Source organism: Coregonus clupeaformis, chromosome 15 (assembly GCF_020615455.1).
Source record: "Coregonus clupeaformis isolate EN_2021a chromosome 15, ASM2061545v1, whole genome shotgun sequence".
Lineage (NCBI taxonomy): Eukaryota > Metazoa > Chordata > Actinopteri > Salmoniformes > Salmonidae > Coregonus > Coregonus clupeaformis.
In genome coordinates this window covers 64,300,743-64,312,835 of record NC_059206.1, presented here as the reverse complement: position 1 = coordinate 64,312,835, position 12,093 = coordinate 64,300,743, and the positions used below count along the sequence as shown (strand labels likewise).

Sequence of the window (12,093 nt, the reverse complement as noted above, 5' to 3'; positions counted from 1 at the left end):
CTCTCTCCTCTCCTCCGCCTCTCTCCCCTCTCCTCTCCTCCCCCTCCCCCTATCCCTCATTCCCCTCTCTCTCCTCCCCCCCTCTCTCTCCTTCCCCTCTCTCTCCTCTCCTCTCCTCCCCCTCTCTTTCCTTCCCCTCTCTCTCCTTCCCCTCTCTCGCCTCTCCTCCCCCTCTCTCTCCTCCCCTATCTCTCCATCCCCTCTCTCTCCTCTCCTCCCCCTTTCTCTCCTCACCCTCTTTCTCCACCCCCTCTCTCCTCCCCTCTCCCTCCGCCCCCTCTCTCTCCTCTCATCTCCCTCTCTCTCCTTCCCCTCTCTCTCCTCCCCCTCTCTCTCCTCTCCTCTCCTCCCCCTCTCTCGCCTCTCCTCCCCCTCTCTCTCCTTCCCCTCTATCTCCGTCCCCTCTCTGTCTTCCCCCTATCTCTCCTTCCCCTCTCTCTCTCCTCTCCTCTCCTCCCCCTCTCCCTCTCCCTCCTTCCCCTCTCTCTCTCCTCCCCCTCTCTCACCTCTCCTCCCCCTCTCTCTCCTCCCCTATCTCTCCTTCCCCTCTCTCTCCTCTCCTCCCCCTCTCCCTCCTTCCCCTCTTTTTCTCCTCCCCCTCTCTCTCCTCTCCTCCCCCTCTCTCTCCTCTCCTCCCCCCATCCCTCCTTCCCCTCTCTCTCCTCTCCTCCCCCTCTCCCTCCTTCCCCTCTCTCTCCTCCCCCCTCTCTCTCCTCTCCTCCCCCTCTCTCTCCTCTCCTCCCGCTCTCTCTCCTCCCCCTCTCTCTCCTCTCCTCCCCCTCTCTCTCCTCTCCTCCCATTCTCTTTTATTTTCTCTTACCCTCTACCTCACCTCTTTCCACTGTCTCTCCCCTCCCTCACCCCCTTTTTAATTTCCTTCCCCTTTCCTCCCCTCTCTCTACCCTTTTTCTTCCCTTTCATCTCCTTCTCTACCCTCTCTCTCCCCTTTCTCTACACTCTCTCCCTTCTCCAGCCAAGTTCTGAGCTGATCCTGTAAAACGGAGATCCATGAGGAGAGCAGGGAGGGGGGGATATACAAGACGTGTATGGGGAAAAGGAGGATGTGTATGGGGAAAAGGAGGAAGACAACATGAGTGCGGAGGAATATTTGAAGAGGGGGAGGAGGAGGAGGAGGGTAGGAAGAGGAACACAGGAGGAGGAGGGGAGGAGGGTAGTTAGAGGAAGAGGAACAGCAGGAGGAGGAGGAGGAGGAGGAGGAGGAGGAGGAGGAGGAGGAGGAGGAGTGAGACTTAGCAACAGGGTCCGGAAGGTGAAATTATAAATTTCACTCCATGATCTGAGGCGGACTCGGAATACAGAACATTCACAGCGGGTTCCGAGTCCTTTCTCCTTTCTCTGATATATGAGTTACACTTTCCACAGCTTCACACAGGGATCCTGCATAGCTACAATCAGTATTCTCTCCAGGGCCAAGCCCAGCCCAGCAGGCCTGAGCTACACACCACATATTTCAGAGGGCTGCTGCACTATATTAGTGAAAGAGGAGTGAGAATGGAGGATAACATAAAGCTAAAAGGCATTTCTTGTTTATGTGTTTATGTGTGTACGTGTGTACGTGTGTACGTGTGTGCGTCTGTCTGTCTGTCTGTCTGTCTGTCTGTCTGTCTGTCTGTCTGTCTGTGTGTGTGTGTTTGTATTTGTGTATGTACAGTATGTGTTACCTGTCAGTGCGTTGTAGCGCTACTCCGTCCTTGGTCCAGGTGATTTGGGGCTGTGGGACGCCCTCTGTGGGGCAGAGCAGGTACAGCTGGCGTGTGGCGTTGGTCAGGAAGGCTGTCTGGCCAACACTGATGTTCAGACTACTCTGGAAGGTCATCAGGTGGTTCTGCCTCTGTCGGACGATCACTGGTCTCCTGAAGCTACTAGCTGACCACTCTGACCAGTTTGGTGTCCGGTCTGTTGACATTTGAGATCGCATCACATTGGATGTTGCAGATTAGATAACAACTAGAGTAGGGGTCAGTTCCATTTCAATTTATTAGTTTCAGGAAGTAAACTGAAATTCAAAAATTTCTCAATGCTCTATGAGGAACATTTGGAATTTGAATTTATTTTTTTTCTTCCTGAATTGACTGAATTGAAAAGGAATTGACTGAATTGAAAAGGAATTGACTGAATTCAAAAGGAATTGACCCCCAACCCTGATAAAAAACATTTGATGCACTAGTAATGTCATAGATGAGTTGTGGGATTCATTCCTGTATATAAGCTGAACATAAATAAATAACTAGTAAATAAAGTATCTGTCATATGAATACCCACTTTTTAAATGGAACTATAACACCATATAGTCCGTGCAAATGTTTCATCTGAATACGCAATCCTGGGCTCTATTTGAACAAACCTAACGCAATGGTAAATCTGATCACAGGCGGTAGCGCTATAGGTTCAGGGGTGTGTCAGAAATATTTGTGCTATTTTCACTATTACAATTATCGGCGAACTTGCTGGCATTGGCGTGAAAGGGATGGGCTTTGATTAATAAACAAGTTGTGGGTGTGTCGAGGCTTGGCCCCTCACTGGCCAATCAGAACGTGCACCATGGCAAAATATGTGGTTGCTTCAAGTTGTGTATTTAAGGTCTTTTATGTATTGCCTTGGAATCAACTCCAATTCCAATGTTAGTCCGTAATAGTTTGTTAAATGGTTTACAGAAATGAAATAACAAAATGTAGACCTATCCCATCTTTGCTTAACTTGAACCCATTTGCAGTCCACATTGTTCTAAGTCATTGCATGGTTTCAATAGCATTCACACTGATATAGAGGCTTACAGTAAATTGCATTATGGCTGAGCATGGACATGCAAAACATTGTCAATAAGCAAGATTCAATTCATTATTGATAAGGCCTAAAAAAAGAATAAACAATTCCAATCAAATTCTAAACAAAACCAAAAAGGCTATGTAACACTTACAGGTACCATCATGTCTCCCTGTGGGCATTTAATATTAAAACAAAGCAGACTATGGAGGGTTTTACGCACATCCAAACCTTTCACAGCAGCTGGACAAAGATCCAATATAAATAGAAAGGGAAAATGTCCACTCAACGATATACTGCTCCCAGATAGGCCTGTTTTATGAACATAATCGGAACCACCTTACAGATCAGATCCCATTCACATATCTCCAGAAGTTGCACTGCAAGCGTACCACGGATGTTGTCACCATAAAACTAGGAAGGTGAATCATTCTAATAAGTTTGGTTGTAATAAAATTGAATGAAAAACAAGCAATCCGTTTTGTTTAGAACAACAACAACAACAATAAATGCATGTACAATGTAATGATGTCATAAAACCGCCAGGTTAAAAAAAACAGGCATTGCTGTTGAACCAGCCTTCATTATAGTAGGCCTGAGGGAGGGCTTGGGTTGCTGTTGAACCAGCCTTCATTATAGTAGGCCTGAGGGAGGGCTTGGGTTGCTGTTGAACCAGCCTTCATTATAGTAGGCCTGAGGGAGGGCTTGGGTTGCTGTTGAACCAGCCTTCATTATAGTAGGCCTGAGGGAGGGCTTGGGTTGCTGTTGAACCAGCCTTCGTTATAGTCGAACAGAGGGAGGGCTTGGGTTGCTGTTGAACCAGCCTTCTTTATAGTAGGCCTGAGGGAGGGCTTGGGTTGCTGTTGAACCAGCCTTCGTTATAGTAGGCCAGAGGGAGGGCTTGGGTTGCTGTTGAACCAGCCTTCATTATAGTAGGTCAGAGGGAGGGCTTGGGTTGCTGTTGAACCAGCCTTCGTTATAGTCAGCCAGAGGGAGGGCTTGGGTTGCTGTTGAACCAGCCTTCATTATAGTAGACCTGAGGGAGGGCTTGGGTTGCTGTTGAACCAGCCTTCCTTATAGTAGGCCAGAGGGAGGGCTTGGGTTGCTATTGAACCAGCCTTCGTTATAGTCAGCCAGAGGGAGGGCTTGGGTTGCTGTTGAACCAGCCTTCTTTATAGTAGGCCAGAGGGAGGGCTTGGGTTGCTGTTGAACCAGCCTTCATTATAGTAGGCTTGAGGGAGGGCTTGGGTTGCTGTTGAACCAGCCTTCGTTATAGTCAGCCTGAGGGAGGGCTTGGGTTGCTGTTGAACCAGCCTTCATTATAGTAGGCCAGAGGGAGGGCTTAGGTTGCTGTTGAACCAACCTTCGTTATAGTAGGCCAGAGGGAGGGCTTGGGTTGCTGTTGAACCAGCCTTCGTTATAGTAGGCCAGAGGGAGGGCTTGGGTTGCTGTTGAACCAGCCTTCGTTATAGTTGGCCAGAGGGAGGGCTTGGGTTGCTGTTGAACCAGCCTTCATTATAGTAGGCCAGAGGGAGGGCTTGGGTTGCTGTTGAACCAGCCTTCATTATAGTAGGCCAGAGGGAGGGCTTGGGTTGCTGTTGAACCAGCCTTCGTTATAGTCGGCCTGAGGGAGGGCTTGGGTTGCTGTTGAACCAGCCTTCATTACAGTAGGCCTGAGGGAGGGCTTGGGTTGCTGTTGAACCAGCCTTCATTATAGTAGGCCTGAGGGAGGGATTGGGTTGCTGTTGAACCAGCCTTCATTATAGTAGGCCTGAGGGAGGGCTTGGGTTGCTGTTGAACCAGCCTTCATTATAGTAGGCCTGAGGGAGGGCTTGGGTTGCTGTTGAACCAGCCTTCGTTATAGTCAGCCTGAGGGAGGGCTTGGGTTGCTGTTGAACCAGCCTTCATTATAGTAGGCCTGAGGGAGGGCTTGGGTTGCTGTTGAACCAGCCTTCATTATAGTAGGCCTGAGGGAGGGCTTGGGTTGCTGTTGAACCAGCCTTCATTATAGTAGGCCTGAGGGAGGGCTTGGGTTGCTGTTGAACCAGCCTTCATTATAGTAGGCCTGAGGGAGGGCTTTGGTTGCTGTTGAACCAGCCTTCATTATAGTAGGCCAGAGGGAGGGCTTGGGTTGCTGTTGAACCAGCCTTCATTATAGTAGGCCAGAGGGAGGGCTTGGGTTGCTGTTGAACCAGCCTTCGTTATAGTAGGCCAGAGGGAGGGCTTGGGTTGTTGTTGAACCAGCCTTCATTATAGTAGGCCTGAGGGAGGGCTTGGGTTGCTGTTGAACCAGCCTTCATTATAGTAGGCCTGAGGGAGGGCTTGGGTTGCTGTTGAACCAGCCTTCGTTATAGTCAGCCTGAGGGAGGGCTTGGGTTGCTGTTGAACCAGCCTTCTTTATAGTAGGCCTGAGGGAGGGCTTGGGTTGCTGTTGAACCAGCCTTCGTTATAGTCAGCCTGAGGGAGGGCTTGGGTTGCTGTTGAACCAGCCTTCTTTATAGTAGGCCTGAGGGAGGGCTTGGGTTGCTGTTGAACCAGCCTTCTTTATAGTAGGCCTGAGGGAGGGCTTGGGTTGCTGTTGAACCAGCCTTCGTTATAGTCAGCCTGAGGGAGGGCTTGGGTTGCTGTTGAACCAGCCTTCTTTATAGTAGGCCTGAGGGAGGGCTTGGGTTGCTGTTGAACCAGCCTTCATTATAGTAGGCCTGAGGGAGGGCTTGGGTTGCTGTTGAACCAGCCTTCATTATAGTAAGCCTGAGGGAGGGCTTGGGTTGCTGTTGAACCAGCCTTCATTATAGTAGGCCTGAGGGAGGGCTTGCGTTGCTCTTGAACCAGCCTTCATTATAGTAGGCCTGAGGGAGGGCTTGTGTTGCTGTTGAACCAGCCTTCATTATAGTAGGCCTGAGGGAGGGCTTGGGTTGCTGTTGAACCAGCCTTCATTATAGTAGGCCTGAGGGAGGGCTTGGGTTGCTGTTGAACCAGCCTTCGTTATAGTCAGCCTGAGGGAGGGCTTGGGTTGCTGTTGAACCAGCCTTCATTATAGTAGGCCTGAGGGAGGGCTTGGGTTGCTGTTGAACCAGCCTTCGTTATAGTCAGCCAGAGGGAGGGCTTGGGTTGCTGTTGAACCAGCCTTCATTATAGTAGGCCTGAGGGAGGGCTTGGGTTGCTGTTGAACCAGCCTTCATTATAGTAGGCCAGAGGGAGGGCTTGGGTTGCTGTTGAATCAGCCTTATTATAGTAGGCCTGAGGCAGGGCTTGGGTTGCTGTTGAACCAGCCTTCATTATAGTAAGCCTGAGGGAGGGCTTGGGTTGCTGTTGAACCAGCCTTCATTATAGTAGGCCAGAGGGAGGGCTTGGGTTGCTGTTGAACCAGCCTTCGTTATAGTCGGCCAGAGGGAGGGCTTGGGTTGCTGTTGAACCAGCCTTCGTTATAGTAGGCCAGAGGGAGGGCTTGGGTTGCTGTTGAACCAGCCTTCATTATAGTAGGCCTGAGGGAGGGCTTGGGTTGCTGTTGAACCAGCCTTCGTTATAGTCGGCCTGAGGGAGGGCTTGGGTTGCTGTTGAACCAGCCTTCGTTATAGTCGGCCTGAGGGAGGGCTTGGGTTGCTGTTGAACCAGCCTTCGTTATAGTCGGCCTGAGGGAGGGCTTGGGTTGCTGTTGAACCAGCCTTCTTTATAGTAGGCCTGAGGGAGGGCTTGGGTTGCTGTTGAACCAGCCTTCATTATAGTAGGCCTGAGGGAGGGCTTGGGTTGCTGTTGAACCAGCCTTCATTATAGTAAGCCTGAGGGAGGGCTTGGGTTGCTGTTGAACCAGCCTTCATTATAGTAGGCCTGAGGGAGGGCTTGCGTTGCTCTTGAACCAGCCTTCATTATAGTAGGCCTGAGGGAGGGCTTGTGTTGCTGTTGAACCAGCCTTCATTATAGTAGGCCTGAGGGAGGGCTTGGGTTGCTGTTGAACCAGCCTTCATTATAGTAGGCCTGAGGGAGGGCTTGGGTTGCTGTTGAACCAGCCTTCGTTATAGTCAGCCTGAGGGAGGGCTTGGGTTGCTGTTGAACCAGCCTTCATTATAGTAGGCCTGAGGGAGGGCTTGGGTTGCTGTTGAACCAGCCTTCGTTATAGTCAGCCAGAGGGAGGGCTTGGGTTGCTGTTGAACCAGCCTTCATTATAGTAGGCCTGAGGGAGGGCTTGGGTTGCTGTTGAACCAGCCTTCATTATAGTAGGACAGAGGGAGGGCTTGGGTTGCTGTTGAATCAGCCTTTGTTATAGTAGGCCTGAGGCAGGGCTTGGGTTGTTGTTGAACCAGCCTTCGTTATAGTCGGCCTGAGGGAGGGCTTGGGTTGCTGTTGAACCAGCCTTCGTTATAGTCAGCCTGAGGGAGGGCTTGGGTTGCTGTTGAACCAGCCTTCGTTATAGTCGGCCTGAGGGAGGGCTTGGGTTGCTGTTGAACCAGCCTTCATTATAGTCAGCCTGAGGGAGGGCTTGGGTTGCTGTTGAACCAGCCTTCGTTATAGTCAGCCTGAGGGAGGGCTTGGGTTGCTGTTGAACCAGCCTTCGTTATAGTCGGCCTGAGGGAGGGCTTGGGTTGCTGTTGAACCAGCCTTCGTTATAGTAGGCCTGAGGGAGGGCTTGGGTTGCTGTTGAACCAGCCTTCATTATAGTAGGCCTGAGGGAGGGCTTGGGTTTCTGTTGAACCAGCCTTCATTATAGTAGGCCTGAGGGAGGGCTTGGGTTGCTGTTGAACCAGCCTTCATTATAGTAGGCCTGAGGGCGGGCTTGGGTTGCTGTTGAACCAGCCTTCATTATAGTAGGCCTGAGGGAGGGCTTGGGTTGCTGTTGAACCAGCCTTCGTTATAGTAGGCCTGAGGGAGGGCTTGGGTTGTACATAATGGAGGGGGTTTTACGCACGTCCAAAACGGGACCTGCATGGCTAAAATAATGTGGGCCTGCCTACAATGCAAAGTTGATATTTTGATAAAGCTTTGGTGATTAAGATTTATTTCCAAGCGGTCTCGGGAGCAAACCCTTTATCGACAGTCTTGACTACTTCGCGATTGCATTTGGCAGACAAAAAAGCCATCATTGAGAAGAGAGAAGGCTATGCTTGGTTTTGAATCAAATAAAACTAAATGGGAAATAACTTTCGTTTTTTATGTTTGTAAATAGGAAATATAGAGGCACCAAAACATATGGTACATATGGGCACTGTGTGTGACGTCTGTCAAAATTCATGCCATAACCAACTGCGTTTGGTTGGTCTTGAATATCACTATCAGCGCTGCCTGAAATTAGCACTTTGGATCATGTTTTTAAGGACACACCTAAAATATTTCCACCCAGCCCATCTGAGCGCAAGGGAGCTGATATAAGACAGATAAATTGCCGAACCTGGTGTTAGGGCTGGAAAATACCAGTACGCCAATTTTTACATGATGAAATTGCAAACTAACATGCGTTTGACACTAGTGCCGCCTTAACAGCAGCCAAATATAGAGCCCTCGCATTAAACGTTATTCTACAGCCTGCTAAGTACCTGGTGTTTATTTAGAAACTATATGGTAGCAGCGTACATTACATAACTATTATACTATTATATATAATGCAAAAAAAAACTTCTCAGACACTTGCAGATTCATTTAGAATGAATGTGAGTGTTTATGTCCTATATGTGTCTATGTACAGCATGGCGTGCTAGGATAACTGTTTCTAATGTGTATGATGTGTATGTGCTGTTTTTGATTCTGGTACGGTCACATCCTTGGCGGGACAAAGTTGTATTGTATTCTATTGTATTATTTTATATCGTAACAAAACGTTACCTTTTGGGTTCCCCGTCTCCTCCTTGGTCCCTCTCCACTGCTCTGTGGAGGCCTGTTGTGCTCCAGCCATCTCTGTGATGAGGGTGTAGATGATCTGAGAAGCCTGGTCCTGGCTGATCTCTCCTGTCTCCGCCTGTAAACTCACGTTCCTCACCCTCTCCTCCAGGCTCCAGGGCTGCAGCCCGGAGGCCCCCGCCTGCACCTGCAGAACCGAGGCCTCCACACCACCGGAGGGCAGCAGAGACAGACTGGGACCTTTGAGGCTGGGGGTAAAGGGGAGGCAGTGAGGAAGACCCTGGGGGTCCCAGTCCTGAGGGTTGAATCGCGGTTGTATCCTGGTCAGGTCTAGGCCGGGTTCGGGGTCCGATTCGTTCTCGACCGGTCGGTCGATCAGTCTGCTGTCGCTGCCAATCAGTTTAAGGGTGAATGTGTCGGAGGCAGGGCCGGCGATACACACATACACCCCGCTGTCCACGACACCTAGGCTGTGGATCTTTAGAGACCCAGATTTGGTGATGCCCAGACGCTTGCAGCTGGGCAGGGGATGGCCGTCCTTCTCCCAACGGATGTAGGATTTCTGGATACAACATACAAGACAAAACACAAGGCAAAAATAAGAGCTAAGGATGCCAACCTCTCAATTTAGAATGGCCTTAACCTCCTGACAAGCTGAGCAGAACAGCTAGTCAGGGAGATTTGTCTATTGCCGGAATGAATCTACAAAATGAAATGTAAGTCATTTTAAATGTCCAGTCATAGTTGGAAACCCCAGCCATGGCATATGTTCTCATCCATTACAACAATAAAGACCAAGGGAATAGGATCAAACCTGGAAGCGCCGGACAGGACATTTAATGATCAGGGAGGTTTTAGGTAGGAGGTAAGCACGCCCCCCGATGGTCAGGTGGAGGCGTTTCTCCTGCCGGGTCTGGATGTAGATACGACTCAGGCCTAGAATCAATGGACAACGCTTCACTGGCTCCTTGATTGTTTCCTTTAATGCTTCCTTCCCTGTCTGCTTTGTGGGCTGCTGGTTGATTCTGGATGATTCCTTCACAGGCTGTCTGGGGTTCAACTCTTTCTTATGCTCTGAAAGGAGGGATAGATGGAGGGAAAGAGGAAGGGAGGGAGGGAGACACAGAGAGCGAGAGACAGAGAGAGACAGAGAGAGACAGCGACAGAGACAGAGACAGAGACAGAGACAGAGAGAGAGAGAGAGAGAGAGAGAGAGAGAGAGAGAGAGAGAGAGAGAGAGAGAGAGAGAGAGAGAGAGAGAGAGAGAGAGAAAACAACAGAGGTCAGCCTCTTACAGTGAATTAAACCATTGTAATTTACTCACATGATGAATATAGGCTATAGCATGAAGGTTTAGAAGAAGGATAAAAACAACTTTACAACTAACACAAAATATCATAAATAAAACCTACAGTTTATCTGACATTATGATAATTATTTGATTCGGAATAATGATTTGACACAATTACCATAATTCGGGTGGCAGTTAGCCTAGCGGTTAGAGAGGCAAGCCGGCAACAGGATGGTTGCCAGTTCAAATCCCGGGACCGACGAGAAAAATCTGGTGGGAAGTGAGCTGGCAACCGGAGGGTTGCTGGTATCAAATCCCATTGCCTACCGTTGTGCCCTTGGGCAAGGCAGTTAACCCCAAACAACAACAGCGCCCCGGGGCACCCAGTGTGGCAGCCCCCTGTACCTCCACAAAACCTGTGTGTCTTTGGAGGGGTTGGATTAAAAGCAGAAGTCTAATTCTGGTTGGACCTTGTGTGCAATTGACCAATAAAGTGATCTTAAATCTTAAAATTATAAAAGAGCCAACCAATTACTAGAGAACAAGATGTTAAACCCTATTTTGTCTGGAATCAGCTGGACTTAAAACCAACCTCTCACAAAAGAGCAGTCTTTCAATCGCTGTAATTTCTGTCTCGTACTGACCGATGGTCATACTTAGACTGTGAGGCAATGCATGCGGACCCTCCCTCTAACATACTCTCTGTTTGCGTCCCAAATGGCACCCTATTCCCTATGTAGTGACCAGAGCCTGTATGGTCACATACTTAGACTGTGAGGCAATGTGGGCTCTGCTCAAAAGTAGTGCACTACATGGTGAATATGGTGCCATTTAGGATGCATCCTCTCTGTGGCCAAGTTAATCATGTGGATTTGATATCATTAGCTTTGATAACAGGGAATGAGATAAGGTCTGGGCTAGAAGGATGAGGCAACATGACCTTGTGCTTGGGACTCTGAGGCTACGTCCCAAATGGCACCCTATTCCCTACATAGTGCAGTACTTTTGACCAGAGCCCTATGGTCCCTGGTGAAAAGTAGTGCACTATATTGGGAATAAGGTGCTATTTGGGACGTAGCCTGAGGCTAGCATGAGAGCAGAGGAGAGAAAATTATTTGGTTAATGTGAAGTCAATCCATCCAATGTCTCCAAACACAACACACAGTAAACACACTACCCTATTGTGAAGCTATGGGTGCAGTAAACTGACATGTTGAAAGTTCATACACATGTACAGAGGCACGGGCATGCGCGCACATCACAGACACGCACACACACACACACACACACACACACACACACACACACACACACACACACACACACACACACACACACACACACACACACACACACACGCCATGACCCCACTCTGACCCTAGCCCTCATAAGCAGCAGCTGGGTAGGACAGTTTCTCAAACACACACACATGCGCATACACACACACACACACACACACACACACTGGCGTACACACACAGGCACACACACACACACACACACACACTTCCTTTAAGGAGTAGCTGTGACATTTGTGAGGCACTCAATCATGTGTTGTATGTCCTCTCTCTGTTGAGGCAGTTCAGAGAGATGGTAGCTGTCAGACACACAGTCAACACTTTGGGACACACACACACCGTAGGACAGTGGACTATTTCCTTTACAGTGTGAACACACACACACACCGTAGGACAGTGGACTATTTCCTTTACAGTGTGAACACACACACACACTCAGTGAACAACCGTTGACCTTCCTTCTGTATGCTTTTCAGATGTTGTCTTCATTCTGGAAGTACGCTATGCGTTTCTTGGCTGCACTGAGCAGTAGTTGGCTTACAGTGTGTGTGTGTGTGTGTGTTTGTGTGTGTGCGTGTGTGTGTGCACTCGTGCATGTGTAGATTACGGTCAGTAATGGTGTACTGTTTGTACGTTAGCATAGATAACATTTACATACTGTAGGTAGATATATATATATATTTATTTTTTTGATTAGTCAGTTCAAATGTAAACATTCAAAGTGAGAACTGAGCCTGATAAAGAACAGTCGTTTTGAAGGACGGGTCATGTTCTGGTGTTTGTATTCTCATGGGTAATCACTTTCCAGACGTTGTACTCACGCACATTATGGCCACAGAGGCTGGACCCCAAATAGCACCCTATTCCCTATACTACTTTGGATCACTTTCA

The 12,093-nt window shown here is 49.1% G+C and overlaps 1 protein-coding gene across 1 annotated transcript in view; it reads right to left on the bottom strand.

Moving 5' to 3' along the window:
* adamtsl3 (ADAMTS-like 3) overlaps positions 1 to 12,093 on the bottom strand; it is a 170,460-nt gene that overhangs the window by 24,997 nt on the left and 133,370 nt on the right. Inside the window, exons 23-25 of the mRNA XM_045225474.1 lie at positions 9,428 to 9,687; positions 8,599 to 9,175; positions 1,683 to 1,917 (exon numbers count right to left, since the gene is read on the bottom strand). Of these exons, the coding sequence (XP_045081409.1) occupies positions 1,683 to 1,917; positions 8,599 to 9,175; positions 9,428 to 9,687 (1,072 nt within the window). The remainder of the gene's footprint in view (positions 1 to 1,682; positions 1,918 to 8,598; positions 9,176 to 9,427; positions 9,688 to 12,093) is intronic.